The sequence below is a fragment of the Schizophyllum commune genome, assembly GCF_000143185.2.
Source record: "Schizophyllum commune H4-8 unplaced genomic scaffold SCHCOscaffold_14, whole genome shotgun sequence".
Lineage (NCBI taxonomy): Eukaryota > Fungi > Basidiomycota > Agaricomycetes > Agaricales > Schizophyllaceae > Schizophyllum > Schizophyllum commune.
The window spans coordinates 677,872-703,120 of record NW_026089551.1 but is presented as its reverse complement, the minus strand read 5'-3'; the positions used below and the strand labels follow the sequence as shown (position 1 = coordinate 703,120).

Here is a 25,249-nt window from a genome sequence, read left to right as displayed (position 1 = left end):
GCCCCCAGAAGGGTCAGCGGCGGCCCTTGAGCGGGAGTGGTACGACTACACCCCGCAAACGGGGCCATATCGGGAGTCCCTCGCCTTCGCCTCGAAAGAGACGGACGGCGGTAAAGGTGCGTGACGTATACTGTGCAGAGATGTCCGTTTAACGAGACTGCAGACTTCAAACGATCACATGCGCGCGTGGTTACATAGACGGGCAGCCTACGAGGACGTCCTCATGCGTCGATTCGAGCCCAGCAAGCACAAGTGTCAATGCGGCGCAGCTACTGCTTCATACCTCTGCGAGACCTGCTTGGGGCGTAAGAGGCAATGCAGAGGCTGCATCCTTCGCGAGCACGCGTCTATGCCCTTCCATCACATCCGAAAGCATGACGGTCGCTCTTCAACGGCTACCGACCTTGGCGCGTTAGGCCAAGTTATCTGGCTGGGCCATGGAGGAGAGCCGTGCCCGGCCACCCTCGCGCACGTCCGGCTTCCTATGGACGAGCGTTGGTGTGATGAGGGGGAAGAGGAGGAGGACGGCGATCTCAGTGACCTCCTCAGGGACTGTGACCTGCGACAGGGACATCGTTTAATTATCGGTGATGTTGAGGGTATCTGGTGTCGTACGGTATACTGGTGTACGTGCCCCACCGCGGAGGATAAGGATATCCAGCTGCTGCACACCGGATTGTACCCGGGTACCGAGGATGAGCCAGCCACTGCGTTCACGTTGACGATGCTGGATGACTTCCTCCTATCGCAGTGCGAGGGTCGGATGTCTGCCCAAGGATATGTCCAGAAGTTGCGGAGGATGGCCAACCCAGCGTTCCCTTATCGAGTTTCGGTGAGTGGGGAATATACGCGATAAGTGACCTTACTAACGAGGCGTAGGATGTCTATAGACCATTCCTGCGCGCCATGCGTCAGTATACGAACATGATCACGAGAGCTAAAGCAGGTGTCGCTCACAAGATTCGGAGAGATCAAGTCCACATAGCTAGACCGCCGGGAGATCTGGCTTGGCGCTGCCCAGCATGCCCCCAGCCGGGATATAACTTGCCTCCAGAAGACCAGAGAGACGCAGACCATCCGTACGTACCTTGTCGCTCCGACGAGGAAAACAGTGGACTCAACATCCAGTCAGAGAGCTTTACATGCCCATGTTCACGCACGACGGTTGCTTCAAGTTGAACAACCAGCGTACCCGCAATCCCGACGCTGACGTGCGCCTCAGCGATGGCGAGTGCATGCTCGTCGGGAGCAGGCAATACCAGACGCACCTCAAAGTGACCAAGGAGCCCGCCAATGTACGTGCTCTGACCACCGCCCCACCTGTCATCCACGTGACAATTCACTGCAGAGGAAATCCTGTCAGAATCACCGGGCGGTTGCCAGCAGTCGATCGAGAGATCGCAACTTAGCTGCCAGTGGAGTGGGCACATACGCCTGTGCCCGTCATGGTCTGTTCATCCCGCACACCACCGTTGATTACCAGAAAGGCGAAGCGTGCGTACTACAGTCGGAAAGTCGCCAGCATCCCCTGATGGTATGACTGCGTAGGCAAATGAACACAGACTACTCAACCTCATGCCTCATAGAAGGGTTGTCTGCAGAAACGCACAAGATCCTCATCGCCTACGACATCATGTGTGAGTATATCGTCAACCTCAAGACGCGCCTAACCGAAGGACCCTACCTTACCAACCGTGCGATCGACATTGAGGCCGCTGTGGGCAAGTTCCATCTCGGCGCACACATCCGAGAGTGCTTCGCCAAATTCTCCCCCAACTTCATCAAGGGAGCCGGCCAGCTGGACGGCGAGATCCTGGAAACGCTCTGGGCAACCCTAGAGAAGCTGGCCTCCAATACAAGGAGCATGTCACCCGCTCATAGGCAGGAAGTTCTTGATCTGCTCATGAACGACATGAACTGGAAGAAGATCATTCAACTAGGTGGGCGACAAACGGCCGCAGTGAATGATTGACTCACAGGATGGTCGCCTCACGCAGCCGACGTCCTTAAGAAGAAGGCGATGAAGGCCTCCGTCGAGTGCAAGCACGCCCGCGCCGCGTATGAGGAGCTCAAGGACACACTATCCGATCAGCAGACAGCTCGGTGGCTACAAGAGGAGCGTGAGTCCTTGGAGGAGGGCCGAGAGGGAAAGAGCGTGTATGACATACGAGAGGAACAAGGTGAGCCTTGCATGACGGGTCTGCATGCGCCCTTATGGACTGCCGTTTTAGTCCCCGGTGTTGCGGAGCGCGCCCTCGCAGTAGCGAGGCGGTATGAGGATGATGATGTGGAGGAGCCTATCGGGTTAGAGTTGCTGAGGGAGGCCATGAGGATTGAGAGTGTGCAGTGCGTGTCTAGAATGTCACGATGACACTGCGTTTTCTCACAAAGACAAGGGACAACCTACTTCCTCTGGCTAAGCAGCAAAACAGGACGGCCTCGCAAGAGCGTCAGCTGCTGCTCAGACGGGGCAAGCTACACAAAAGGATTTGCAAATTCGAAACACGCATCGCGAAGGTTCTCGATGCTGCCCCCGTGGAGGGCGAGGTTGACTTGGGAGACGAAGAAGTGGAGGAATGGCTTGGAGATGAAGGGGAAGCAGAGAGCGAAGGGGAGGTGGATGAGAGGGAGGGAGAGGGAGAGGATGAGGATGAGGACCCCGACGCGCCTGACGTCGGGCTGCCAGAGCGCGAGCGGCTCACTCTGCCCTCGACCACTGGGCACATCACCGGGGAATTGGCCGACTTGGAGAGGGACCTTCGGGACGGCCAACGAGCGGATGCCCTGCGAGGCGTTAGGCTAGGCCTCGCAGAGAGAGCCCGCTTGTATCGCACCTCCGTGCGTCGCGGCCGAGGGAGTCACAAGACGACTACAAGGGCTTTTGCAGCGTTACGTAAGTCAGGCGCACGCATCGCCCGCCACGTGCGGATGTACCACCGCGCCCGCGACGCCCTAATCGCCCTCGGCAAGGACGAATCGCAGCTACCGAAGATAGATAGTCAAGACCTCCGCATCAACAAGGACTGGACAGAGGAGAACAGGACAGGCCAACGCTCCCATACCTTACCCTGGTTCTGGCGGGTCGGCAACAGTGCGGCCGCGGAAGATGGGACAGAAGCCGCTGGTGTCCATGATCGTAAGCGGGACCAAAGAGCGTTCCTTTGGATACTGATTGGTACTGCAGTATACAGAGTGAGCTTCCTGCGAGCCAAGTGCCGACTGGAGCGATGGGAAGAAGAGGAGCGTCTGGTAAGCCACGAGATGCTGTGGACTCGGCTAGCCTTCGAAAAGCAGCAGGGTACATGGCAAGCGGCAGGGGACGCTGCGAGGTCGTCCACAGAAGGTGCGGGATGGGCTGCGTATGCCTATAACCAAGCGGACATGTGGGGCTCGTTGGCGACTGAATGCGTGACAAAGTTTCAGGACTACGCGGGAACCCTTCCAGGGTGGGAGCCGAGCAGTAGGTAGTAGCTATGATCCATGTACCATGTACATAACCTTGTATCTCCATTGACAAAGTATGAAGGTGAGTGCGTGCCATTGTGGCTGAGAGAGCATGGGCCATCAATGTACCGGCCAATAATGGGTATCTCCCCAGCTTGGCTGGAACCGGCGAGCGCACACGCGGTGGACGACCTGAGGTGGAGCCGCCGTCGAACCGCGTTGGCTGCATCTCATATGGCGGTGCAGGCCCAGCAAAAAAGCAGCGTCTCACATGCAGCCGGCGACTCCGCATGACGTCGACTCTCTTAACACCAGCACCTGCACTTGACACGGCGCCGGCGGCCCAGCCTGTCAAACCAGGTGGGGTGGCAGCCGCCGGCTGGCCGCCTGTGCCGCACGAGCTGGACTAAACTTGGCCGGCCAGTCCACTTCATGTGGTGTGTAATGGAAATAAGGGTCTGGATTATTGGTACGAAGGGGAGCTGTTGCCGGAAGACTCGCCTTATATTCTAGAAAGCATTTACGAAGACGCCGAGGAGGTCGAGAGAACGGGGGTGCTGAGAGAGGAGGTGTACGCTGCCATAGGTATGAGCGCCGAGGAAGCAGGCGAGACTTTGGGGCCCCGCGAGCTCGCGACCATGCCGAAACCCTACACCCCGGCGAAGGTGAGGCTACATCCTCGCGCCAGGAAGAATAGGAGAGCGGGGGGCGATTCGCATGGGGTACTGTGCATTCGTGGGCACCTGGGCTCTGAGGACGAAGCCGAGATCGACCTCCGGGTGGACTCGTGCGCTAGTCGGACGTTCGTTAGCAAGGAGCACGCCGAGTCGCTGAAAAAGAAGCCCGTCATCAAGCAGGGAACGCCGATGAAGCTACTCCAGCTCACGGAGACTTCCACCCCAATCAAGGGAAGCACCCGCCTGTCGGTAGTGGTACGGATGGACGACGGGACCATGGTTGAGATGGAGGGACCCATGCACGTAGTGGAGGGCATGACGGTGCCGGTCCTGCTAGGAGAGGACTTTCAGCAGGCGTATGAAATGTCAGTATCACGGAGCGTGGAAGACGGCACGGTCATCACCTTTGGAACCTCGGGCTACTCGAAAACCGCCGTACCGTCAGCCCGAAGCAAGGAGCTGAGACAGGAAGTCTTAGCGGTAGAGCGCGCCTGCGTGGAGGCTCCCCCGTCGCAACAGTTCCTCAAGAAAGCAGCGCGGCACCAATGGCAGAGGAACTTCAAAGCGAAGAAGAAAATGCTGAAGGAGGACGACTATATCGTTAGGGCTGCCGAGGATGTCATCCTACGCCCGGAGACGGTGGTCAAGGTAGCCGTGACGGGACCCTTCGAGGAAGGAGGAGACTGGATGGTGGAAAAGGAGATGATATCCGCGACGAACGAGAAGCCTTTCCTAGTACCCAACGCCCTCGTTGCTGCAGATAATCCCGCCATCCCGGTCGCCAACATGGCTACGATTCCTAGGCGAATACGCAAGGGCAAAGCGCTAGGACGAGCACGGCGAGCAGAGGACTTCCTGGACAAGCCGGAATCGAGCGAGCAGGCGGAGCAAATGGCGAGACACGCCGCGTTTCTGAGCGAGGTGTGTCAGGCGCGGGAGCGTCAGGAGAAGGAAGTCGCAGGACGGGCGCAGCGAGGACGAGGCGCAGTCGACCCGAAGTACCACATGCCGGAGGAAAGCAACTACGAGGCTTGGCGCAAGGGGGAACGCTCATTTCCCATGCCCGACGCGGACACGTACGAGTCCTGGAAGAATTCGTTCGTAGACCAAGCTCGACAGGAATCCGCCGAGGATGAGAGCGAGGAAGTGGGACCTAAGACCGCGGAAATGCCCGACACGGCAGACGTGAGCTCGAGCGAGTTCAGGCAAGTACTCGATGTGGGCAACCTCCCGAGGCACCTAGAAGGAAAGGCGTGGAGAATGCTGGAGAAGAGAAAAGGCGCCTTCGCGTTGGACGGTAAACTGGGGAATCACCCGGCAATGGCGAAGATACGAACGCAGGAGGGTACCCAACCAATCGCACTTCCCTTGCGCAGCTCCTCTCCAGCAAAGAAGGCGGTAATGGACGAACAAATCGACAAATGGTTCGAGCAGGACGTGATTGAAGCCTCGCGTAGCCCGTGGAGTGCGCCGGTGGTCATCGCGTACAGAAATGGCAAGCCGCGGTTCTGCGTGGATTATAGGAAGTTGAACGCCGCGACAATTCCTGACGAGTTTCCGATCCCGCGGCAGCAAGAGATATTAGCTTCGCTGGCAGGATCGCAGGTGTTGTCATCGCTGGACGCGCTCTCGGGCTTTACTCAGTTACGACTGGATCCGCAAGATATAGAGAAAACAGCGTTCCGCACGCATCGCGGCCTCTTCCAGTTCAAACGCATGCCTTTCGGACTGCGCAACGGACCGTCTATCTTCCAGCGAGTCATGCAGTCGGTCCTCGCGCCCTACCTGTGGCTTTTCGCTCTAGTCTACATTGACGACATAGTCGTGTATTCCAAGTCATTCGAGGAGCACATAGATCATCTGGATCGGGTCCTACAAGCGGTGGAGGACGCGAATATTACGCTGTCGCCGAAGAAGTGCCATCTGTTCTACGACTCTATCATCTTGCTGGGACACAAGGTTTCTCGACTGGGCTTATCGACGCACTACGAGAAGGTAAAGGCGGTCCTGGAAATGAAGCGGCCGTCCACGGTCTCGGAGCTCCAGACCTTCCTCGGCATGCTCGTCTACTTCAACGCCTTCATCCCGTATTACTCGGACGTGTGCGGACCGCTGCACGAGCTGCTGAGGAAGGGGGTGCGTTGGAAATGGGGGGCGGAACAGGAGTACGCCTTCCTGCAGGCGAAGAAAGCCCTCCAGAGAGCGCCGGTCTTGGGGCATCCGATGGAAGGACGGCCATACAGGCTGTACACCGACGCGTCGGACCACGCGTTAGGATGCGCGCTACAGCAGGTGCAGCCCATCAAAGTAGGAGATCTGAAGGGCACAGCGGTGTATAAAAAGCTCCAGGACGCCTTCGAGAGGGGAGCCCCCGTACCGAGATTCGTGGCGAAGGCATCCTCAAAAGCAGCGGAGATGGCAGAGAACGACGAATGGGGGGCGTCTCTCGACGAAACGACCGTACACGTGGAACGAGTCATAGCCTATTGGTCGCGAACCTTCAAGGGAGCGGAAGCACGGTACAGCACGACAGAAAGAGAAGCGCTCGCAGCAAAGGAGGGGCTAGTGAAGTTTCAGCCGTACCTGGAGGGATCTTCGGTGCTGCTCATCACGGACCACAGCGCGCTGCAGTGGGCGCGAACCTACGAGAATAGCAATAGAAGGTTGGCCTCATGGGGAGCGGTCTTCTCAGCGTACAGGCCCGGTCTGGAAATCGTACACCGAGCAGGGCGAGTACACTCCAATGTCGACCCATTGAGCCGCATTCCGCGCGAGCCGCCTCCGTACGTAACGCCGAACGAGCCGCGAACGCCACCCATTCAGACGGACTCCGCGACGGCCGCCCTGCGAGAAGAGAAAGCGGCGCGAGCAAAGGCAGAAAGAGCTTTCGTGGGCCTGTCGATCGGCGACTGCCTAGAAGACCCTCCAGAGGCGTACGGCGCACAGCTTCGCCGCTCGGCCCGTCTTGCGCGCCGGGGGGCGGAGGAAGTGGAGGCCCAGAGGCAGCCGGAGGAACGGCGAGAACAAGAACAGAAGCGGGGTGAGGACGCGCAAAGACAGGGCGAGGACGAAGACGAGGAAGGAGCAGTCGAGGACCCGGAAGAGGAGGACGACGGCAAAGTCGAGGACGTTCCGCAAAGGGCAGCTTACGAGGCAGCCTTCCGACGACCACCAGCGCTGGCGGCGCACGTGAGCAAGGAGCTAGCGGAACGATTCAGGGAAGCATACCAGAAGGAGGCCACTTGGAAGCGACGCTATGAGGAGGCGGGTACCGTCTCGAGCGCCTGGGTGCCAGGAAGGAGATACTACCGTTCGGAGGACGGGCTCTTGTTCTTCCTCGACGCGGACTACCTGCCCCGACTGTGCGTACCAGACGCGATGGTGGACGAAGTCATGCGACGAGCACACGAGGAACCAATGGAAACGGTGCATGCGGGAGCAGCAAAACTCTGGGGAAAACTACACCCACGATTCTTCTGGCGACGTATGAAGAAAAGGATAGAGCGGTTCTGCAGCACTTGTGACGTCTGTCAGAAAGTGAAGTACGCGTCCTTCCGGAAGTACGGCACCTTGATTCCGAACCCCATTCCCGCGGCCCCGTACGAATCGGTTTCAATGGACTTCGTGGTAGGGCTGCCGATTTCGGAAGGGCACGACGCGATCCTAGTGGTGGTGGACCGACTCACCAAACACGCGCAATTCATCCCGACCACCACGGGAGTCAACCGCATCGAGACAGCTAAGCTCTTTGTGAGGCACGTCGCCTCTCGATACGGAATACCGGCGAGCATAGTGTCGGATCAGGATCCTAAGTGGGCATCAGAATTCTGGGAGCAAGTGGCGAAGGAGTTGCACACGGACCTACTGATGTCGACTTCGCATCACGCCCAAACAGACGGGCAGACCGAGATCGTGAATCGCTTCATGGAAACCATGCTCAGAGCATACGTGGCGGGAGACCAGGAGAAGTGGGCCGAATTCTTGCCGCTGGTCGAATTCGCGTACAACTCTACGGTCCACCGATCAACGGGCGAGACTCCCTTCCACCTCCTCATGGGATACCACCCGCGCTCGCCCATGTCGTTCTGGAATAATAACGACCAGCTGTACGAAACAGCACAGAGAGTACCGGAGGCGCAAAAGTTCCTCGAGGAGTTAGCGATCAGGAGAGAACAAGCAAGGGACGCAATCGCGGCGGCGCAGGACGAGCAGGCAAGGACGTACAACAAGGGGCGCAAACCGGTCCCCGAGTTCAAGAAAGGAGACAAGGTGCTAGTGAACCCTCATTCGCTGGAGTGGATCGAGAGCAAAGGGCAGCAGAAACTGCGGCAGCGGTGGATTGGGCCCTTCGAGATCCAGCAGCGTATTAACCCGAATGTGTACCGCTTGCGCATGGATGACCGCTACCCGGGACTGCCGATCTTCAATTTCGAGCACCTCAAGCCTTATCGCGAAGGGGACTCGAGTGTGGAAGCGGAACGAGCGAGATTGCCGACGACTCGGCCCGACAAGCTGGAAGGAGACGAGTACGAGGTGGGAAAGATACTGGAGCACAGATGGAACAAAAAGAAGCGCAAGCGCGAGTACTTGATCAGGTGGAAAGGGTACGGCCCTCACTATGACACTTGGCAGGTCGAATATGACCTGCGCAGCGCGCCGGACACTCTGGCGGAGTACAAGCGCGAAAAAGGGCTGTGAAGACCGCAGCGGGCGCATGTGCATAGAAGACCTTCGCGGGAAGCCTGAGCCAGGTCGACAGAGTAGGTCGAATGGGGAAGAGGAACGCGCGGGAAATCGTCGGTTCGTCATATCTATTGTAATTATTCTCATAACGCTGTTCTGCTTCCACCCCCACGACAGTTGGCGCTCTGCAACCCCGACCTCTATCTCCCCTGCGAGGACCGCCCGCTTGGGATCGAGCGTCGCGACAAACGTTTCCTGGATAGCCGGACTCGTTAGTCGACGCAGAATGGTGTCGTTTCTCCTCCGCCCGAACGCCGCGCGACTCCCCCTCTTCGCCGCCAGCTACAAGCACTACAAGCAGTGGGTGTCGATAGGCGGCGATCCAGCCGATCTGGACCACCTCAACCCCGAAGACAGGCGTGTTCCCTACTACCTGCGCCTCCCCTCTACGCGATTGGCCTACTTCAACCACGGGCTCCCCTGGGAAGGGTACATGCCCTGCTCCCTGGTCGACGGACTAGACCTCTTGCAGCCTTTGATTCGGCGCCCCCTCGCGAGCGAGGTCATCAACGCGGAGGGCGGGAAGTACTGGGTCGTCGCGAGCTGGGTCATCGAGATCTGCGAGATAGCGGGGAAAGTCGAGGCGGCGTGCCGAGCAATCCACGAACAAGCGGGGGACTTATTCAAGCGCGGTGAAGAGGCGTCCCCGCCCGATTACCAACCCCTCTCGTTCGGACCCCAACGGCTGGAGATCGGTTTCAACACGCGAGAAGAGGCAGAAGCGAGAGTAGAGTTGGTGAGGGCAGCCGCGCTCTGCAACACGGCCTTCCTCGCATGGTTCACGAGCATCGTGCACAGCTGGCACCTTCGACTGAGCGATGACACGGCGGAGTTCATCCGATCGTTGCGCCTAGAGGAGCGAGAGATGAGGGGTTACGTGCTCAACTTGGCCATCGACTTCCCGTGGATCGACCTACAGCTACTCATCGAGCACGGCGTGCCCATACACTACGCCTGGTCCCCGCCTCTCCATAACGACCTCCGATTCACGCGAGCGAATCCGTGGTTGATCGCTCGGGTCTTGGAAATGAGGAAGCAGCTGGGGAGGGAACCTTCGGACGAGGAGGTGCTCAAAGGACAGAACTCTGCCAAGGCGGTACTGGAGTACGACCGATGGTTTCAGCCGCGCTACAAGGAAGTCGACCTCACGCCCGTCATCAAGTCCCGCGAGGAGCCCGAGAACTACGTGCAGCTATTCTACGGTTGGCACCCGCACCCGCTCAACGACAAGCGAGTACTCGAGGGTGCCCGGGGTGTGTACCAGATGGGCGACCCGAGGTCGATCGACGACATGGAGACCTGTTTGGGCGACATCAACGTGATTTACCGCTGGGCGAAGAAAGGAGCTACCTGGGTCGAGGACGACGAGCTCGAGGATTGGGCCATTTTCGACGTGCCGGAGAGCTATCAGCGGGGCGACTTCATGCACGGGCGCGAGCTGAGGCGTTTGACGTGCGCGCCCCTACCCTCGGAAATGTACGACGAGCCGGTGATACAGGGAAGGGACAAGGAGGTCATCAACACCGAATACTACCTGCTCGAGGCCTGCGCTGGCGAACCATCCGAACGGGAGACTTGGGAGGCTTGGTGGAGCGCGAGGGAAGATGAAATTCCTCGCTTTGTTTACGATAGCCGGGAAGGGTGCGACCAGATCCCGGAGGTACCGATCGCTCAAGGTAATCGATACCACCGCTACGATTCCGACTGCGAAGGCGAGCCCAGCCTGCTTAAGCGAATGGAACTGCCGCCGCCGTCGCCCAAGAAACAAAAGCCTCTGATCGAACGCTTGGGACCTGCGGTGGCCGCGTCGCTGGAAGCAGGGCCGTCCGGGAGCACTCGGCGCGAGTCCACTTCGAGAGAGCGCGGCCGCTCTCGGGCGAGAGCGTCGCCGCGGGAGCCCGCACAGGCGAGCGGAAGCCGGTCGGCAAGGCGCAGCGCCTCCCCGCCGCGGACTCGCGCCGCCTCCTCGCTTTCCTCGTCGGCCGCCGCATCGACGTCGTCGAGGGACTACGCGATCGCCATTCCGGATCCTTCCATGCGCTGGGGTGTCGTCTACCCTCCGTCGGAGCGATGGAACGACCTGCTGGCGCAGCACTTGCGGGAGGTGGAGATCTTGTCGGAGGTGCTCACCGCGAAGATACGCCCCCGCAGCGCCGACGTGGAGGGACGAATCCGCTGGGCCTCAATCGTCTTGAAAGAAGGGTACATCGTCCTCCTACACGCCCAGCACCAAGTGCGCATGTACGTCTGGCGCGTGCTCGGGCAGCATAGGTCGGTGGAGGATTTCCTGGAACAATTCGCCAACACGGGGGTCCCTCTGTCCATCGCTCTGCCACAGGCTCTGTACCCATCCCCCGACCAGGATCAGGCGCTGGGGGACGAGGAGACGCACTCGGCGACATTCCCCGCCTACGGAGTCGGAGGCAAGGATCTGTTCGCGCGCTGGAAGGACTGCATCCGCTCTCTCGCCAGGAAGCCTTACGCGGGCGCCCTGTACTTCGCCAGCGACATCGCCAGCTTTGTCCTCCGACGCTACGCGTGGGACTTGGTGGCCGCGAAGGTCGGGGAGGGGCCTTGTGAGGAGACGCGTCTGCACCGCAGCGGCACCAAGTACTTCCGCGGCGGACCCTTCCCTTCGCTGTTTTGCGACTACTCCTCGTCTGAGGAGCTCGCGCTCCTGCACGGCTGTATCGTGGCGGTGCTCAACGCGGACAAGACGACGCACCGGCACGCGTTCCCTCCGCACAACGTATGGGCGGCGCACTGGCCGACGAAAGGGGAGTGGGGCGTCGAGGAGCAGAAGTACCTTACGGAGCTGGCCGAGGCCTTTGAGCAAGGGATAGCCGAGATCCCGCCGGAGAATCTGTGGCGCGAGCGACTCCGCAGCCGGAGCAGGAGCGCGAAGGGGTCGGGTTTCCGCAAGGCAGATGCCCTACAGGCCGCAGACGCAAGCGCTTGGGCGGCCCACTTCGAGAAGATCTACGGGGGTGATCGGCGCTTCGTACGTATCGCGGATCTGGGAGAGCGCCTGCGCCCTCAGCGTTTGTTCGAGTAGGTGGCCTCACCTCAGAGGGGGGGGCTTTGTGGAGGACGGGGCTCGTAGGCCTCTTCGGCGAGCCCAACAAGGACTGAACAGACGCGTTTGTATTGTACTACTACCTATGCTACTTACCGAATCGTTTCCGCGAACCGCGCGTGGCGACCCCGTGACCCGGGCGCCACGCGAGGTCACGCACTGTACTTATAGTCACGACCACGAGTTCAATGATCACCTTTTTTTCTCCCTCATTCCTCACCACGAAAGCCTTGCGCTCGACGCGAGCCTCGCTACAGTCGAGAACGGTAGGCTGGCTAGGACCGCCCACCGTAGACGCCTTGAGTAGAACACCAGGATTGCCGGTGTTCCTCGGCGTCGACTCGCCACTGGGCGACCACTCCGCGTCGACGCACGTGCCTCCGTGAGTGCACCCTCTCGGAGCCCCAGGGTCTCCACACTCTGGGTACAGCCAAGCATCCTCTGGTAGAGCTACAGCCATCTGGCCAGCCAGAGAAGAGGCACCCAAGCCAGCCTTCTTGGACCGGGTGGAGACAAGGAAGTTATAACTAGAGACAACATACATGCCTAGCTTGCAGCGTGTGAGCATAACATTTGTGCGTCGGAGGCTGCTGAGGAAGCCTAGGGCATTGGATCGAACCAGTGATACAATAATGTAATCTTCCTCATTTCCTGGAGAATTATGAGTATAGTGCAATATACCAGGTGTAAAGCCAACCTTGAAATGAGTCTACATTGAAAACCTTATCACCCCACTCAAGACCCTGATCCCGCAGAGTCTTCTCAAGGAGGTTGCGCTGGCCATCGTAAGGGGTGATGATCTTGTAGTTCTTGCCCTCGGACTCGAGGATAGTGGCAATCTTCATAATCTCCTTGCATTCAGCCTTGTTCTATTGCAAAGTCAGAATCAATTGATAAACAAGGCAAAAGCATACCTGGTAGCTGTCCCCAGATGGCTGCTCAGAGCCTTCTGCATCTACTACCTTGACAGCAATTACATCATTCTTGATGATATGATTGGGATTGGACTTCAATCTGCCCTCGTACACAGCCTTGGAGATGAAATCTCCAAGCTGGGGAGGCATACGGTCTAGCCAGCAGTGAGTAAGAGCTAAAATAATAGTATATTGCACATACACTGTGTATCAAGGAAAACAACATTGTCGTGGAGGTGTGGGACCTCAAAGATGCTCTGGAGCTCCTCAAGCTCATCTTGGCCAAATGGGGGCACTGTAAATTAGTTAGCAAGGTAACTAACATACAAGGGTGTCAGACTCACACTGCTTGTCATCTCCAATAAAGCAGGCTTTGCGAATAGATGGGTAGTTGGTGAAGACGGGAAGGTAGGCACCAATCTCGATCTGACTGGCTTCGTCGACAATAAGTGTGGTGAGTGGGACAACAGAGGTGAATCTCTTCTTCATCAAGTCATTCGACAGCATAGAGATGGTGCAGAGGATAACCTCAACACCCTTCAGATCCTTCAGCCTGAGCTTCAGGAAGCGGTCAGAGGTGATGAGGTTCTCCTTGACAGAATCGTAGATATGCTCATGCCTGAGGTGGAGGTCAGAAAAAGGCAGGAGAGAAAGAGTAAAAGGGCATACCAGTCATGGTAGAAGTCTGTAGAGACTAGTAAGCGATAGCTATGGAATCCAACTTTCTCCAGCTTCTCCGCGATATTCTTGACAGCCACATTGGACTGGGCAACGAGCCAGATGCCCTTCTTGCCAGCCGCAATGGATTGCTGGACTGTAGCAGCTATGACTAGATGATAATGAGCTTTCTGTACCCATAGGTCAAACAGTAGCTTACCTGATGTTTTGCCAGTGCCCGGAGGTCCTTGGATAATGGTAATACGGTGCTCATCCAGCTCAGATAACATGGTATGTACTGCGTGACGTTGGGATGGGTTCAGATTTGTGGCACGGTCTAGGTTGTATGTAGGGGGTGAAGCAGACTTGGTAGACCACTCCTCAGGCCAAGCAAGGGTGGGGCGAAGCCAGATGTTCTGCACCCATGGGTTGTCTGACAGGAGGTCAATCTCGCCCTGCAAGATCTGCAGTATGACGGCGGCGCGCTTCATATCAGCGAGGGTGGGGTCGTCCTTGCCAACCGAGACCAAGGTCTTGATGATCTGGTCCTCGTTGATCGAGAGCGCAGTCTTGAGGCTGGCGCCCTTGCCGCGCGCATCCTCGACGGCGGCGGAGGTCATGTATCGGCCACCGGACTTCGTCTGGACGACCATCTGCACGTCCTGAGGCCAACATCAGGGTGGGGAACACGATCGGGTAGCAGGGAACGCACCTGGCCGGCGCGAAAGCGCTGCGAGTACTTCTCTGCCTTGACCTTAAGGCTCGGGTCGTCCATCATCCCTCCTCCGCTGTCGCGCTTGAACGCGTGCTTCTTGCGGTTGGGCTCGTTCTGCTCCATGCGACGCGAGTCATTCGCGATCTTGCTGATCACGTCAAGGTACTAGGGGAGCATCAGCAACGCTCCGGCGAAGAGAAGGAGGCAACGCACCGCCGACGTAAACCTCTCGCTATCAATTGGCTTAACCTCAGCGAACGATGTCAGCCCGCCCTCGTACGTCGCGACGAACTGCGCGAGCCACGCGAGGGGGACAAGCGCGGAGCAGCGGCGGTTGGTGGGCGCGTTGATCTCGAACTTGGTTTGCTCCGCAGCGCGCTTGAGGTTGTTCTCGTACACGCGCTCCTCCCCGACGAGGGCCTTGGCGACGTCGACGTGCTTGCGCGTCGGCGCGGACTCCTTGCACGCGGACTGTACGTCGAGCCCGTTCTTCACGCGCACGCCGATGTCGGTGTAGAGGGCCATGGCGAGGGGGCCGTAGTCGAATGCGTAGGTCTGTCCCGCGTCTCGCGCAAGAACATACTCCTGGAGGACGCCGCGCCCGGCGACGGCGTCATCGGAGGGGGACGCGCGACCCGTGCGGGACGGCCGCTCGCCGGCGAAGAACTCGATGATCACGGCGTGGCGATCGCTCGCGATGGCGAGGCAGACGAGCTGGCCGGTGGTCGCCGAGTACGCGGGGTTCAGTCCGAGGGGCTGCGCGGGCTCGAAGACGGCGAAGGCGTCGGGTGTGAGGTCCGTATCCTTGTAGATCGAGCACTCGATAGAGGGCTGGCGGAGTTTGACGAGGTTTTGTTCGACAGTGAGCTGAGGGATAGCCATGATGGCAACGACGACGAGAGTATCGATGGCGATGCGCTGAGAGGACGGTCAGAGGGTCCCGCAGGCCTTCGACCGCACCATCAGCGCGATGGTATCTCGGTAAGTCGCGAGCGCCGAGCAGCCTGCAGGCGAAGTTGCCCAACACGGAAGGTAAGTCCGATCGACGGAGCTCTGAACGCCCGCGACAACTCGCTCAACTTCAGCAATAAAAAACCGCTGGGATACGACAAGCGGGGCTCCTCGTGCGTTGGTAGTTCAATCTCACTCCCAGAAACATTTACGAACGACAGTGATGTGCATTCATCGTTAAATAAAGCGTTAAATAGGGATAAAGGTGGCGTCCTCCACCGAGTCTTCCCTGACTATGGTATGTTCATCACGATGCATGGGAGCGACAATCTGAGGGAGTGCTTAGGGGCAGAAGGTGACGGTGTAGTCTGCGCGAGGAACATCAGAATGGGTATCGCAACAGGAATGAGTCGAAGAATACTCACCAGCCTTGTCCGCGGTCGGGCAGGTCCAGAGGGCCGTCTTCGAGGACTCGTCGTACGCGTAGACGTACGAGTTCTTGCAGGCGTTCTTGAAGTAGTCGTAGTACTGGACACCGTCGGGCGGGCAGGTCTCAGCGGTGTTGTGCGAGCCGCTGCAGCAGTTGGCGGAGTCGGCCCTAAACGAGGTCAGCCAAATTCCTCATCCGGTACACGACGAGATACTCACTGGTTGCCGTCGAGGTTGGCGAAGCAAGCGGACTTGCAGCCGACGACAGAGCCGTCCGCGCCGGTCTGCTGGAGCTCCGCCGGGCAGTCCGGGTTGAGGTCCGCGGGGCAGGACGCCTCCTGGCAGTCGGTCGACGGGGTGACCGCGACAGGGATGTTGAAGCCGTCGACGAGCGAGACATCGTACCAGTCCGCGTCGCCGTCGCCGCTGAGCGTCCACTCGGCAACAGTGGCGGGCGGGACACCCGTGCCGGCGTCCTTGGAGCACTCGAGGCCGCCGTTGCAGCCACCGGTCTCGCAAGAGGTCGGGCCCGGGTTGGTGCTGAAGTCGCAGGACGTGCGCGGCCAGATGCGGCCGGCGGTCCAGTTGTCGGGGACGTCGAAGGAGACCTCCTCGCCCGCGCCCTGCTCCCAACTGCACGATATGTTAGGACGCTATTGAGAAGAAGCGATAGCGACGCTGCTTACCCAGTGGCGTGGTCGGGAACGGCAGAGCCGGCGTTCAGGTCAGTGAAGAGACCCGGCCAGACGGTGAACGCGCAGTTGTTCTTGACCGTGAACTTGCGGGCGGTGGCAGCCGCGACGAGAAGCGAGAGAACGGCGAAGCTCTTCATGGTGTGCGTGAAGTGAGGGAAGACTGTGAAGTTAAATACGAAAGATGGGAAGGACGATTCTTGGTGAGGAGTGTCGTTCCTGCCCGCCTACCCTTATATACATCCCGCCCTCGCGCCCCCCGTTGCCCTCCTGTCAAGCGCACTCAGAATCACAGTGGGTCCGCCGCAGGGTTCCCACGCAGAATAGAGGTCCCAGGCGTTTCAGCGAGCATTCCCAACTGCGCTCCGCGGCCACTCGATGGCGACGCGCCCGTGACGACGAGCCCGCACGGACGAGCAGCCTGTGCGGCGCGGGGCACCGAGGTCCTGCCCACGGTGATGATACTGAACATGGCCCCGTATGTATCAATAGAGTGAATGCACGCATCTGTGTGGTCTCGCTGAGGCTGAGAAGGCATTCAACATGGCCCCGCGCTCTCAAACGCGTTCTCTGGGTCTCTGCTAGGCGATAGGAAGACAGACGCGGGCGCAACGCAGGCCGCAAGCCCAAGAGAGACAGCCGCAGACCTTCCGCCTCGCTCGAAGGACGTCGCGCGTTACATATGCCTGTGGAGCTCGACGACGCTGCCCGCAACGCCCACAAGGCTGACCGCACTCGGAAACGACCGACAAGGAACCTCACTGAAGTGCGCAGCAGGAACAGAGGCTGGGCGAGCGACGCCGAGCTTCGAGAGCAAGCGGGAGGACGTCAATTGTGACGATCCCGAGATGGGCTTGTCGTTGAGGAGGACAAGATGCATGACGCAAACAGTGATCAACAGCTTCGGGGGCGTTCCCATTACCTACTTAGGCGTGCAGTCTGGGTGCAAGATACTAACTATTGTTAGTCAAAGAGGAGGAAAGGATACTCGAGCAACGCGAGAAAACCGGCAGAAAGAACGCACACTGCCATGCATGTGATGGCCACCTTCCAAGTCGAGTGTTCGACAGCGGCCACGCTGCGCTGCTTGCGTCCGTCTTGCTTTTCACCTGCTATCAAGTCGAAACCAACTCGGTCGCTACCGACAAGGTCGAGGCTAGATTCACTCACCTGGAGATCGACGGGTCTAGTCTGAACAGCAATGCTTATCCTTCACGAGTAGCAAAGCGTATCGTTCGTGAGCACAAGCATACAAAGATATTCGACAAGACACAGCAGAGGATAGCAACATCGCGGACGACGGTTCATTCAGATATCGAGTTCGAGGTAAGCATATCATGGGGGCCGCGTCCTCGCAGGCGACGCGATAATCGAGCCTCGCAGACGCAGCAGAATATCAAGCGCATTTTCCCTAATAGATGTATCTCACAATCCTCCACGGCACAAGCTTCTTGTAGGTATCCCAGTCCGCGCCATACCTAGAGACGATGGTCAGAACGGAGCTCTCAAACCAGCGTCAACAAGGAACGTACTTTTTGTGGCACGCCTCATCATCGCGCAACTGGCGGTGCACGAGCAGAATTGCAAAATAGATGGGGTAGAAGTATGTGAAGGGTGTGGCGAAGCCGGTTGGAAGCGACCAGGCGACGGCCATGAGCCAGTCTCCGCTGCGAGAAGCATATCAGTATACACTACCAAACTGTTATGGGGACGCTGCTCACAAATAATTCGGGTGCCGCGACCAACCCCACCAACCCGAGGTGATCAGTTTGCGTCCGGTGGAGGTCTCGAAGTACTTCAGGTCTACAGATGGGCGAGTTCAGCGATGAGAGCGGAAAGGGATGTTATTTTTGTGCGCACTGTTCTCTTTGCCATTCCTGAAATCGTTCTTTTGCCCGTTGGCGGAACGGAAGATGTAGTAACCGAGCAGGTTCACGCCCACAATGAAGGCGGTCTGCGGAATCGTGTCGTGAGCAAGCCATCGCAGGATGATAATGGGGTACGAAACATACCCAGAAAGGCCCGAGCTCGACATGTCTGAAAGCAAGGTACCTCGCCTACGGGAAGGTAAGTACTTGTTTTGACCTATAGAAATCAAGTTGCATACCTGAAGACTGTATGTGAACGGCACCCATACTAGGTCACCAACAGAAAGCATGAAGCCGAAGCCGTCGGTCGTGATATCCATGGTGGTGAAGATAGCCGGCTATCACTCGGTGAGCAGGCGAGACATACGATGACGCTGCAGCATACCTCGTTATAGAGCGAGTCCATCACGTACCAGCAATGGAAGGCGAGGACTAGCCACATCGAGTCGGTGACCTGTGCAAGACGTCAGTGATTCGCTCGAACGCGTCGGAGCTTTCAGCCCAACCTTGTCGAAGCCACCGCGACGAACTGCCTGCTCGCAGACCATGCTGATGTCGATGAGCATCCACAGGATGAGGCCAGGGCGCAATTCATTGAAGGACTTGATGTCGAAGGAGCCGATTGATGGGTTCAGCTCGCGACCGATAAAGAACTGTAGGGGTGTCAATCAGCGATGCAAGTTGAGCGCCACAACTATTCACGTACGTCGTAGATGGGGTTGCCAGAGTTTCCCCCCTCGGCGAGGAGCTTGCCCTTCTTAAACGACATGGCGTAGACGTAGAGCGCGAGAACAGTGGACCAGATGAGGGACGCGGTGACGAGGCCGACCCAGTGGTGGTAGATAAACGTGAACTTCTCAGGGCCGTTCTGGAATATGTAGCCGAAGGTCAAGCCCAGAGTGAGCATCGCAGTCGGCAGCGCTACATCGTGGTCAGCCCCGATCCCATCTTGCCAAACACACCACACACCATTGATCTTATAGCTCTTCGTCTCCCCATTGCGCATCCTCACGCCCTGCACCCACTCCCCCGGCACCACCGCCCAGCACACCACGCAGAACGCATACCACGCCGCGTACGCAATCGCCGCCTCCCGATCCCACAGCCCCTTCCACCACTCCGGGTCCGTCAGGTCCCGCTTCGCCAGCGCGACGACCGTCTCCCAGTTGTGCATCCACGCCGCGTCCGGGCCGTCCCCGCACGACTTGTAAACGCAGCGCGCGGTGTTCTCGAGGAAGCACCCCCCGCTCTGTTCGGAGCAGCCAAAGTAGAGCAGGTAGGAGAAGATGGGGACGGTGACGGTGACGAAGAGCGCGCCGAGGGGGCCAGCGAACTCGTACTTGGTGGTGCGCGGGTTCAGGCTGGCGTTGTCCTGGGTCCGGACGGCGACGTCCTGGGCTGGCGTCTTGGACATGGCTGCGGGGTTTTCGAGTGCAGTGTTGTGGGGAACGACGACGGAGTGAAGCAAAAGCGATTATAAGAGCCTAGAGGTATCGTACCATAGAAAACGCGCGCGTCGCGTCAAGGTCAGTGTCAAGCCAAGGTTATCCATCAAGCGCGTCCTGCGTGGTTCGATTCTCATCACGTGTCAAGTTCAACCGTGTAAAATCTCTTCAACAATCGTGCTGATAAAAGCCTCTGCTTCCCACCTGCTGCGTAACGAGTAGCAGAACAATGCCACTCCATCTCCATCATTGAATGATGACTTGAGAACCCGCATTGTCGGCGAAAGCCTGTCCTTGGATCAAATCTCTGTCTTCAACTTTGGAGTTCACACTTCACGGCGGATCGCACATATAACATGTCGTTGGTAACCGCCGGACTAGGCCAGCCTCCAATGTATACACGATGATTCGAAGGACAAACAAAAACCGTGGAGATTATCCCAGCGGCGCACCATCAAGGTTCCAAACAGAGCAAGTAACAAAGCTACTGTACACCATTAGAGTCCACGAGGGTGCTCCGTTCCCATGTAATGTATACATCTGCCTCTGTGACCACAAATGAAGCACCGCACCGTGTATGAACAAAGGCCGGGGCTACACGTGAACATATCCCGCGCAGGTGTTCAGAGAGAACGCGCGAGCGACCGCCGGATCCCGTCAAGTGTAAAGCGTAGAAGAGAAGACCGTAGAAATGTGAGGAGAAACGGGTAGATAGCGCAGGTGGGCGTTGGGGGTATATGTGCGCCGATTAGAGCGCGAAGCCAGCAGCCGCAACGACAGCGCCGAGGAGGAGGGCAGGGGTCGTGAACTGGGTCGCCGACGCGCCGTTCTTGTTGCCCTGGCCGATACCGGCCTGGGCAGCGCCGACCGCCTCGAGAGAGGTGGTCGCCTCCGCGGAGGAAGAGGCGGAGGTCGCCGAGGACGCGGAGGTGGCGACACGCGCGTTGGAGGCGGGCGCGCTGGAGCTACTGATTTCATCAGCACATTTGATGGCGAGGCCAGCGCACATCACTTACGTGGACTCAGCAGACGCAGAGGTGGAAGACGCGGAGCTAGCCGACGTCGAGGGGAGGAGGTAGCTCAGGTTGTCAGGGACACAGTCGTTGGAACCGTCACCAACGGTGAGCTAGCGGGGTTTAGGGCATACTTCTGGCGCGAATTTGACTTCTACTCACAATGTCACTGAAGACCTCGTTGTTGTACCCGTCGAGAATGGTGGCCTGGAACTTGGTGCCCGCCGGCAGAGGGATCTGCAGCCACATATCCGAAGCATCATTGACGTCTTCCGACTCGTAGCTGGACTCCGTTTAGACGGGGATTTGGGGGAAGAGGTGGGGAAGTACGCACTAGACGTTGTTGCAAGGGTCGTCAGGGTTGACGAAGGCGATGGAGTAAGGTCCAGAGGTGGGGTTCCAGGTGAAATCGGTCCAGCCACACTGAGAAGTCGTCAGTACAGGTTGCTCAGGAGGGAGGGGAGGGTCGTTGTTAGGGGGGATGGGGTTGGTTCGAAGTGCGCGCTCTCCGTTCCTTGCTCATCCTGACGTCTCGCCGTTGGCCGCAGCTCGCAGGGGAGAGTATTGACTCCCGAACCTCCCCACACCGCCCAAAACTGCTCGTGAAAGGGTGCTCACCGCGGTCGTCTCCGGGCTGTTGATCGTCAGCTCCTGTGCCAGGGCACGGGCAGCGAAGAGAGAGAGGGTAACGAGCGACGCGGCGAACATTCTGTCGGCGAGAAAAAGACAGGAAGGGAGGCCAGGAGCCAGGTGTGGACGACGACGGGAACAAGGAGCTTGAAAAGGGCAAGAAAAGGAGGAGAAAACTCGCCGCAACTTCCCACATGGGTGCGCTGCCAAGCAACGCCAAACAACAGCTCGGCCGGCGATTGGCTGTAGGAGCCGCCGAATCCACCCTTGCACGTGACCCCAAACGGAGTTAAGTGTCAAAGCGTAGGCGGGAAGTGCCGCAGCGTCCGGCGCAACGTCGACGTCGCGCCGTATATATGGGTTTTGGACGTAGGTTTCCTTGAATAATTCTTCTGTGAAGTTTGTAAGCAGAACTCGAACGCGTGAGGGTGCAAGTCCATCTGGCGAGCGAGGGCAGCGCTTTTTTTCGTGCACAACAGGGTTTTCAGTGGTAATAAATCTCTATTAAGGCGATTCTATGCCCTCAATACTACGCGTACTACTCTAAGAGGTCGGTAAGTAGGTGCTGCACGAGGATGGTGACCCTGCGATCGACGCGACGGCGCGGCCTGCTCAACAGGGCCCATGTCGACGCGTCTCTGCGCGAGGTAATGTGGGGGATGGGGAGGAGGGTGTTGGGACGCGTTTCTGAACGCGTATACGCGTCCGGCAACGTCAGCGACGTCGTCACCGCCGCTGGTCGGCCGTTGACGCGCGTCTCAGGCGCGACGCACGCGTACGGGCTGCCCAACGCCCTCCCCCGGCGCGTCCTACGCGTGGCATGCGTGACGCCCGCGTCCTGGGTGAACAGGGCGTGCGTCGACGAGGGCGGCAGCGCCGAGGGCGACGCGGGGTTGGTGGTGGTTGGGAGCAAGGACATCACGGGATCTTGTTGACCGGGGCGAGGCGCCAAACGAAAAGCAATAAATGCAAGGATTAAAAGGATTAATGAAGGAATAATGGCCGCGCGTCCGGAGCGCGTGGCCATTTCCCCATTAGGGGTCACGTGCGAGGGTGGATTAGGCAAGAACTATTGGCTGTTTCCGGCCGGAGTATCAGAGCCGCCATGTGCCTCGAGACTCGAACTGACAGGCGATTTTGTATCCCTGGGCCTTGGCTACCGTAGTAACCATCTGTCCCCTGGCAGGGCATCGAGGACGGTGGTCAGCAAAATTCCTGATTCCTTCCTATGTAGACACCATCGAGTACAGTGTGCTATCCCCCTCCTCGAACCTACAACTTCGCCCGGGCAGGCTTCCCCTTGAATTCGGCAAGCATAGTGCGCTTCGAGATCCTGCAATTCAGTCAGCCAACGCATGCACCCGCCAAGCCATCACCGTCAAGGAAGGCGCGGGCAGCAGACGCCGCACCCGCCCTCGAGACGTCGCATCCCGTCTCCGTCTCCGCCCCCAACTCCTCGACAATCGAAGCGGCAACTCACCCGCCGTGGACAACCGGCGACGGCGTCTGCCGCGGCCCCTTCTGCGCGACGCGCTCCCCGACGGGGGTGTACTCGCGCCTGCCTGGGCCCACGTATATCTGCCGCGGACGCCAGATCTTGACGCCCCCGTCCTGCAGCATCATCTAGCGCGAGCTTCTATCAACGCCCGGGATCACGCGAAGGAGATGCGATAGGAGCTCGCACCTGCCGCCAGTGTGCCAGCCAGCCCACCACGCGGGGCACCGCGAATAGCACGGGGAAGAAATCGAGAGGGAAACCTGCGTGCCACGTCAATTATAGGCGGACAGCGTGCGGAGAGCTGTGGCACTCACCCATCGCGCGGTATATTAGGCCGCTACGGTACTCCAATTCAGCGCAAGGACAAGATTGGTACACTGGACGTACCTCCAGAAGTCGACATTGGGCGCGAGTTTGCGCTTGACGAAGTACTCGTCCTTCATCGCAGCCTGGTGGAGAGCCATTGCCGTCTCGAGTAGTTCATCCTTACCCGTACTGCTGGCAGTGAAAACGATGAACGGTCATCAAGACAGATACTACTTACATCTTGAAAACCTCGTCCGCCGTCTTGCGCACGATAAATGAGCGAGGGTCGGACGTCTTGTAGACGCTGCGCGGCAGCCATCAGCATAACACTCGCCAACTCGCCGTACGACATACCGGTGTCCAAAGCCAGACAATACTTTCTCCTTCCTCTTGACAGCTTCCAAGAACTCGGGGACATTCTCCGGCCTAGAAGTCCAAGATTCAACACCAGAAGACGACATGCATGAAAGGAAAAATTGTACTGACTTGCCAATAGAGATGAGCATCCTGATGACCGCCTCATTCGCTCCACCTAAATCGCCGAGTTATCAGGTTCTATTCGCGCCATTCTTCGTAGTGAACGTACCGTGCAATGGGCCACTAAGCACAATAACGATACATTAGCGACAGTTTCGCCGTAAACTCTGGATGACGCACTAGAGAGACGCGCAACCAGCCCTGCAAAGGAAAACAAGTACATCAGTAAGCCAGCACCTCTGAAGGACAGTCAACGCACGCAATAGCACTATACGGGTCGACCAGCGAGCTGGCCGTCTGCAGCACAGTCGTCGCGCTCGCGTTCAGCTCGTGGTCAGCGTGAAGGAGAAACAAAGTGTCGAGAGCCTTCTCCAAAACGGGGTGTGGGCGGTAGTCCTCTTCGCCGAGGTGGTCCATTTGGTAGAGGAAGCTGAAGGCGTGGTTAGACATTTGATTGGTCATCGGGCTTCAAGATGCCACCGAAGACTTTGGTACTCACGAGCCGGTATAGCTCAGGCCCGTCGGCGGCGTGACGAAGTTGCGGCCTTGGCGGACGCGGTAGGCCATCCTAGATATCACTGTCAGCATGCGCAACGGATGTAAGGAAGTATGCAAGCGTACGCAGCAAGTGTCGTAGCCTTGCCGATGAGGCGGTAAATCTGCTTGTCCATGTTCGCGAGCGAGGCTGCGTCACCCTTTGTGAAGAGTTTCTGGCCTTAAAGAAGTATGAGGCGTAAGCTCGTCAAACGCAAGTGTAGCAGATACCTTGCAACGATGGGTTCGCCTCGCTATAGTAGGATCCCAAGTACGCGAACGCGCTCGTCAACATGGACATAGGGTGCGCGTCGTAGCTGCGAATGCTTCAGTAGAGAGGGGGTGGACAAAGTGGACTCATGCTTGCCGGAAGCTCTTGAAGAACTGCTCCGCGTCCGAGTGCATCACACCATGGTGCAAGATTTCGTCCTCCCAGACCTTGTATTGAAGCGCCGTGGGGAGGGAGCCATAGATGAGGAGGTACGCGGTCTCCAAGTGCGAGGACTTTGTAGCGAGCTGTTCGATGGGGTATCCTCTACGTATGACCGGTCAGTAGGAGGGGTTCGTGGACGGGGAATGTGCATGCCTGTAGCGTAGCACTGAAGCAAGATCAGACTCGTATATGGAAGGGGAAGGAGCCGCTGAACGTACCTCCCGCATCGCCGTCAATGTAGGTAATCTCGCTGCGTATGACAGCAGTGTTCAGGAAGCCCTTGTCTGCTATGCGCAGACCCTAGCACACCCAATCATCAGTTCCCTGCTTCGCTAAGTGCACCACCCCCAACGCACCTTCTCCGTCTCATTCTCCTCCCTCTCCCCCTTCACACGCGGAGCCTTGAGCGCCCTGAAGGCCGTCGCGGGTATGCTATTGTCCTGGATCCTGCATAACGCGTCCAGATCAGCGTCACTCTTCCCCGGATCCCTCGACGCGTCCGTACGCGCCACCGTCACTCACGCGATGTCCACAACCGCCCCCGTCCTGTTATCACGGACAGTCAGGGAGTCCTTGGGCTCGGGGCGCAGGTTCACCATTGTCGTCGGAGGCAGGATGCAATCGGGACATTGTGAATGGAGCGCGTCCTTACATATGAACAGGGCGTCCCGGTCCCGCTCAGCTCGGGTGAAGTGCCAGAGCCGGATTTCACATGCGCAGAGCCAAAGTCGGCGATCGCAATCCATG

General features: G+C 58.5%; 12 protein-coding genes across 12 annotated transcripts; 6 read left to right on the top strand and 6 right to left on the bottom strand.

Moving 5' to 3' along the window:
* Window positions 1-178: 178 nt before the first annotated feature.
* SCHCODRAFT_01106360 (uncharacterized protein) lies at window positions 179-3,854 on the top strand (the record flags this gene model as incomplete). The annotated part of the gene is made up of 10 exons (XM_050341035.1): window positions 179-832; window positions 880-1,079; window positions 1,133-1,295; window positions 1,349-1,494; window positions 1,549-1,940; window positions 1,998-2,180; window positions 2,232-2,346; window positions 2,397-3,136; window positions 3,185-3,464; window positions 3,599-3,854. The coding sequence occupies 10 exons, from the start codon at window positions 179-181 to the stop codon at window positions 3,852-3,854; spliced, it is 3,129 nt and encodes a 1,042-aa protein (XP_050197453.1).
* Window positions 3,855-4,082: 228 nt separating this feature from the next.
* SCHCODRAFT_02673099 (uncharacterized protein) lies at window positions 4,083-5,310 on the top strand (the record flags this gene model as incomplete). Its single annotated transcript, XM_003027289.2, has 3 exons — window positions 4,083-4,592; window positions 4,692-5,042; window positions 5,227-5,310. The coding sequence occupies 3 exons, from the start codon at window positions 4,083-4,085 to the stop codon at window positions 5,308-5,310; spliced, it is 945 nt and encodes a 314-aa protein (XP_003027335.2).
* Window positions 5,311-5,381: 71 nt separating this feature from the next.
* SCHCODRAFT_02518773 (uncharacterized protein) lies at window positions 5,382-5,976 on the top strand (the record flags this gene model as incomplete). The annotated part of the gene is made up of 2 exons (XM_003027288.2): window positions 5,382-5,633; window positions 5,944-5,976. 2 exons carry the CDS (start codon window positions 5,382-5,384, stop codon window positions 5,974-5,976), a joined length of 285 nt encoding a protein of 94 aa, XP_003027334.2.
* A 1,262-nt stretch (window positions 5,977-7,238) lies between these two features.
* Window positions 7,239-7,559, top strand: SCHCODRAFT_02465012 (uncharacterized protein; the record flags this gene model as incomplete). The annotated part of the gene is made up of 1 exon (XM_050342646.1): window positions 7,239-7,559. A coding segment is annotated over one exon (321 nt), but the record flags the coding sequence as incomplete, so codon positions are not given.
* Window positions 7,560-8,480: 921 nt separating this feature from the next.
* On the top strand, window positions 8,481-8,819 carry SCHCODRAFT_02479113 (uncharacterized protein; the record flags this gene model as incomplete). The annotated part of the gene is made up of 2 exons (XM_050342770.1): window positions 8,481-8,588; window positions 8,673-8,819. Coding segments are annotated over 2 exons (255 nt in total), but the record flags the coding sequence as incomplete, so codon positions are not given.
* Window positions 8,820-9,090: 271 nt separating this feature from the next.
* On the top strand, window positions 9,091-11,919 carry SCHCODRAFT_02519622 (uncharacterized protein; the record flags this gene model as incomplete). Its single annotated transcript, XM_003027287.1, has 1 exon — window positions 9,091-11,919. One exon carries the CDS (start codon window positions 9,091-9,093, stop codon window positions 11,917-11,919), a length of 2,829 nt encoding a protein of 942 aa, XP_003027333.1.
* Window positions 11,920-12,028: 109 nt separating this feature from the next.
* SCHCODRAFT_02519481 (uncharacterized protein) lies at window positions 12,029-12,785 on the bottom strand (the record flags this gene model as incomplete). Its single annotated transcript, XM_050343421.1, has 2 exons — window positions 12,029-12,591; window positions 12,638-12,785. 2 exons carry the CDS (start codon window positions 12,783-12,785, stop codon window positions 12,029-12,031), a joined length of 711 nt encoding a protein of 236 aa, XP_050197450.1.
* A 24-nt stretch (window positions 12,786-12,809) lies between these two features.
* Window positions 12,810-15,244, bottom strand: SCHCODRAFT_01106271 (uncharacterized protein; the record flags this gene model as incomplete). Its single annotated transcript, XM_050341034.1, has 10 exons — window positions 12,810-12,992; window positions 13,079-13,149; window positions 13,195-13,225; window positions 13,383-13,473; window positions 13,524-13,677; window positions 13,732-13,758; window positions 13,846-14,173; window positions 14,224-14,391; window positions 14,440-15,144; window positions 15,182-15,244. Coding segments are annotated over 10 exons (1,821 nt in total), but the record flags the coding sequence as incomplete, so codon positions are not given.
* A 117-nt stretch (window positions 15,245-15,361) lies between these two features.
* Window positions 15,362-16,884, bottom strand: SCHCODRAFT_02111582 (Osmotin, thaumatin-like protein). The gene is made up of 4 exons (XM_003027109.2): window positions 16,293-16,884; window positions 15,826-16,239; window positions 15,603-15,775; window positions 15,362-15,545 (listed from the first exon to the last, which is right to left on the bottom strand). The coding sequence occupies exons 1-4, from the start codon at window positions 16,436-16,438 to the stop codon at window positions 15,520-15,522; spliced, it is 759 nt and encodes a 252-aa protein (XP_003027155.1). The 5' UTR covers window positions 16,439-16,884; the 3' UTR covers window positions 15,362-15,519.
* Window positions 16,885-17,508: 624 nt separating this feature from the next.
* SCHCODRAFT_02643127 (uncharacterized protein) lies at window positions 17,509-19,704 on the bottom strand. The gene is made up of 10 exons (XM_050346312.1): window positions 19,136-19,704; window positions 18,873-19,087; window positions 18,673-18,819; window positions 18,552-18,620; window positions 18,406-18,504; window positions 18,311-18,355; window positions 18,159-18,252; window positions 18,020-18,101; window positions 17,831-17,965; window positions 17,509-17,776 (listed from the first exon to the last, which is right to left on the bottom strand). The coding sequence occupies exons 1-10, from the start codon at window positions 19,578-19,580 to the stop codon at window positions 17,710-17,712; spliced, it is 1,398 nt and encodes a 465-aa protein (XP_050197448.1). The 5' UTR covers window positions 19,581-19,704; the 3' UTR covers window positions 17,509-17,709.
* A 264-nt stretch (window positions 19,705-19,968) lies between these two features.
* Window positions 19,969-21,394, bottom strand: SCHCODRAFT_02643124 (uncharacterized protein). The gene is made up of 5 exons (XM_003027107.2): window positions 21,243-21,394; window positions 20,959-21,047; window positions 20,787-20,907; window positions 20,628-20,737; window positions 19,969-20,579 (listed from the first exon to the last, which is right to left on the bottom strand). Exons 1-5 carry the CDS (start codon window positions 21,330-21,332, stop codon window positions 20,360-20,362), a joined length of 630 nt encoding a protein of 209 aa, XP_003027153.1. The 5' UTR covers window positions 21,333-21,394; the 3' UTR covers window positions 19,969-20,359.
* A 1,055-nt stretch (window positions 21,395-22,449) lies between these two features.
* On the bottom strand, window positions 22,450-25,125 carry SCHCODRAFT_02643117 (uncharacterized protein). The gene is made up of 19 exons (XM_050346311.1): window positions 25,025-25,125; window positions 24,859-24,949; window positions 24,721-24,802; window positions 24,656-24,668; window positions 24,437-24,604; window positions 24,301-24,386; window positions 24,157-24,250; window positions 24,035-24,103; window positions 23,795-23,965; window positions 23,716-23,736; window positions 23,645-23,658; window positions 23,545-23,590; window positions 23,413-23,484; window positions 23,297-23,362; window positions 23,140-23,247; window positions 23,067-23,089; window positions 22,939-23,012; window positions 22,735-22,877; window positions 22,450-22,587 (listed from the first exon to the last, which is right to left on the bottom strand). The coding sequence occupies exons 1-19, from the start codon at window positions 25,099-25,101 to the stop codon at window positions 22,527-22,529; spliced, it is 1,479 nt and encodes a 492-aa protein (XP_050197447.1). The 5' UTR covers window positions 25,102-25,125; the 3' UTR covers window positions 22,450-22,526.
* Between the last annotated feature and the right edge of the window lie 124 nt (window positions 25,126-25,249).

Excerpts from the sequence above, each read along its gene's own strand:
- SCHCODRAFT_02111582 (XM_003027109.2), bottom strand. The coding sequence starts at position 16,438 with ATGAAGAGCTTCGCCGTTCTCTCGCTTCTCGTCGCGGCTGCCACCGCC. Across the intron at positions 15,776-15,825 it reads GCCAACCTCGACGGCAACCA|GGCCGACTCCGCCAACTGCT; the intron begins GTGAGTATCTCG and ends GACCTCGTTTAG. Across the intron at positions 15,546-15,602 it reads CCCGACCGCGGACAAGGCTG|ACTACACCGTCACCTTCTGC; the intron begins GTGAGTATTCTT and ends TTCCTCGCGCAG.
- SCHCODRAFT_02643127 (XM_050346312.1), bottom strand. The coding sequence starts at position 19,580 with ATGTCCAAGACGCCAGCCCAGGACGTCGCCGTCCGGACCCAGGACAAC. Across the intron at positions 18,621-18,672 it reads GTCGCGGTGGCTTCGACAAG|GTCACCGACTCGATGTGGCT; the intron begins GTTGGGCTGAAA and ends CGTCTTGCACAG. Across the intron at positions 18,102-18,158 it reads CAGGAATGGCAAAGAGAACA|ACCTGAAGTACTTCGAGACC; the intron begins GTGCGCACAAAA and ends GCCCATCTGTAG.
- SCHCODRAFT_02643124 (XM_003027107.2), bottom strand. The coding sequence starts at position 21,332 with ATGTTCGCCGCGTCGCTCGTTACCCTCTCTCTCTTCGCTGCCCGTGCC. Across the intron at positions 20,908-20,958 it reads GACCCTTGCAACAACGTCTA|CTACGAGTCGGAAGACGTCA; the intron begins GTGCGTACTTCC and ends AACGGAGTCCAG. Across the intron at positions 20,580-20,627 it reads TCTGCGTCTGCTGAGTCCAC|TAGCTCCAGCGCGCCCGCCT; the intron begins GTAAGTGATGTG and ends TGATGAAATCAG.
- SCHCODRAFT_02643117 (XM_050346311.1), bottom strand. The coding sequence starts at position 25,101 with ATGGTGAACCTGCGCCCCGAGCCCAAGGACTCCCTGACTGTCCGTGAT. Across the intron at positions 24,803-24,858 it reads AGGAGAATGAGACGGAGAAG|GGTCTGCGCATAGCAGACAA; the intron begins GTGCGTTGGGGG and ends TGGGTGTGCTAG. Across the intron at positions 23,090-23,139 it reads CCCAATGTCGACTTCTGGAG|CGGCCTAATATACCGCGCGA; the intron begins GTACGTCCAGTG and ends GGAGTACCGTAG.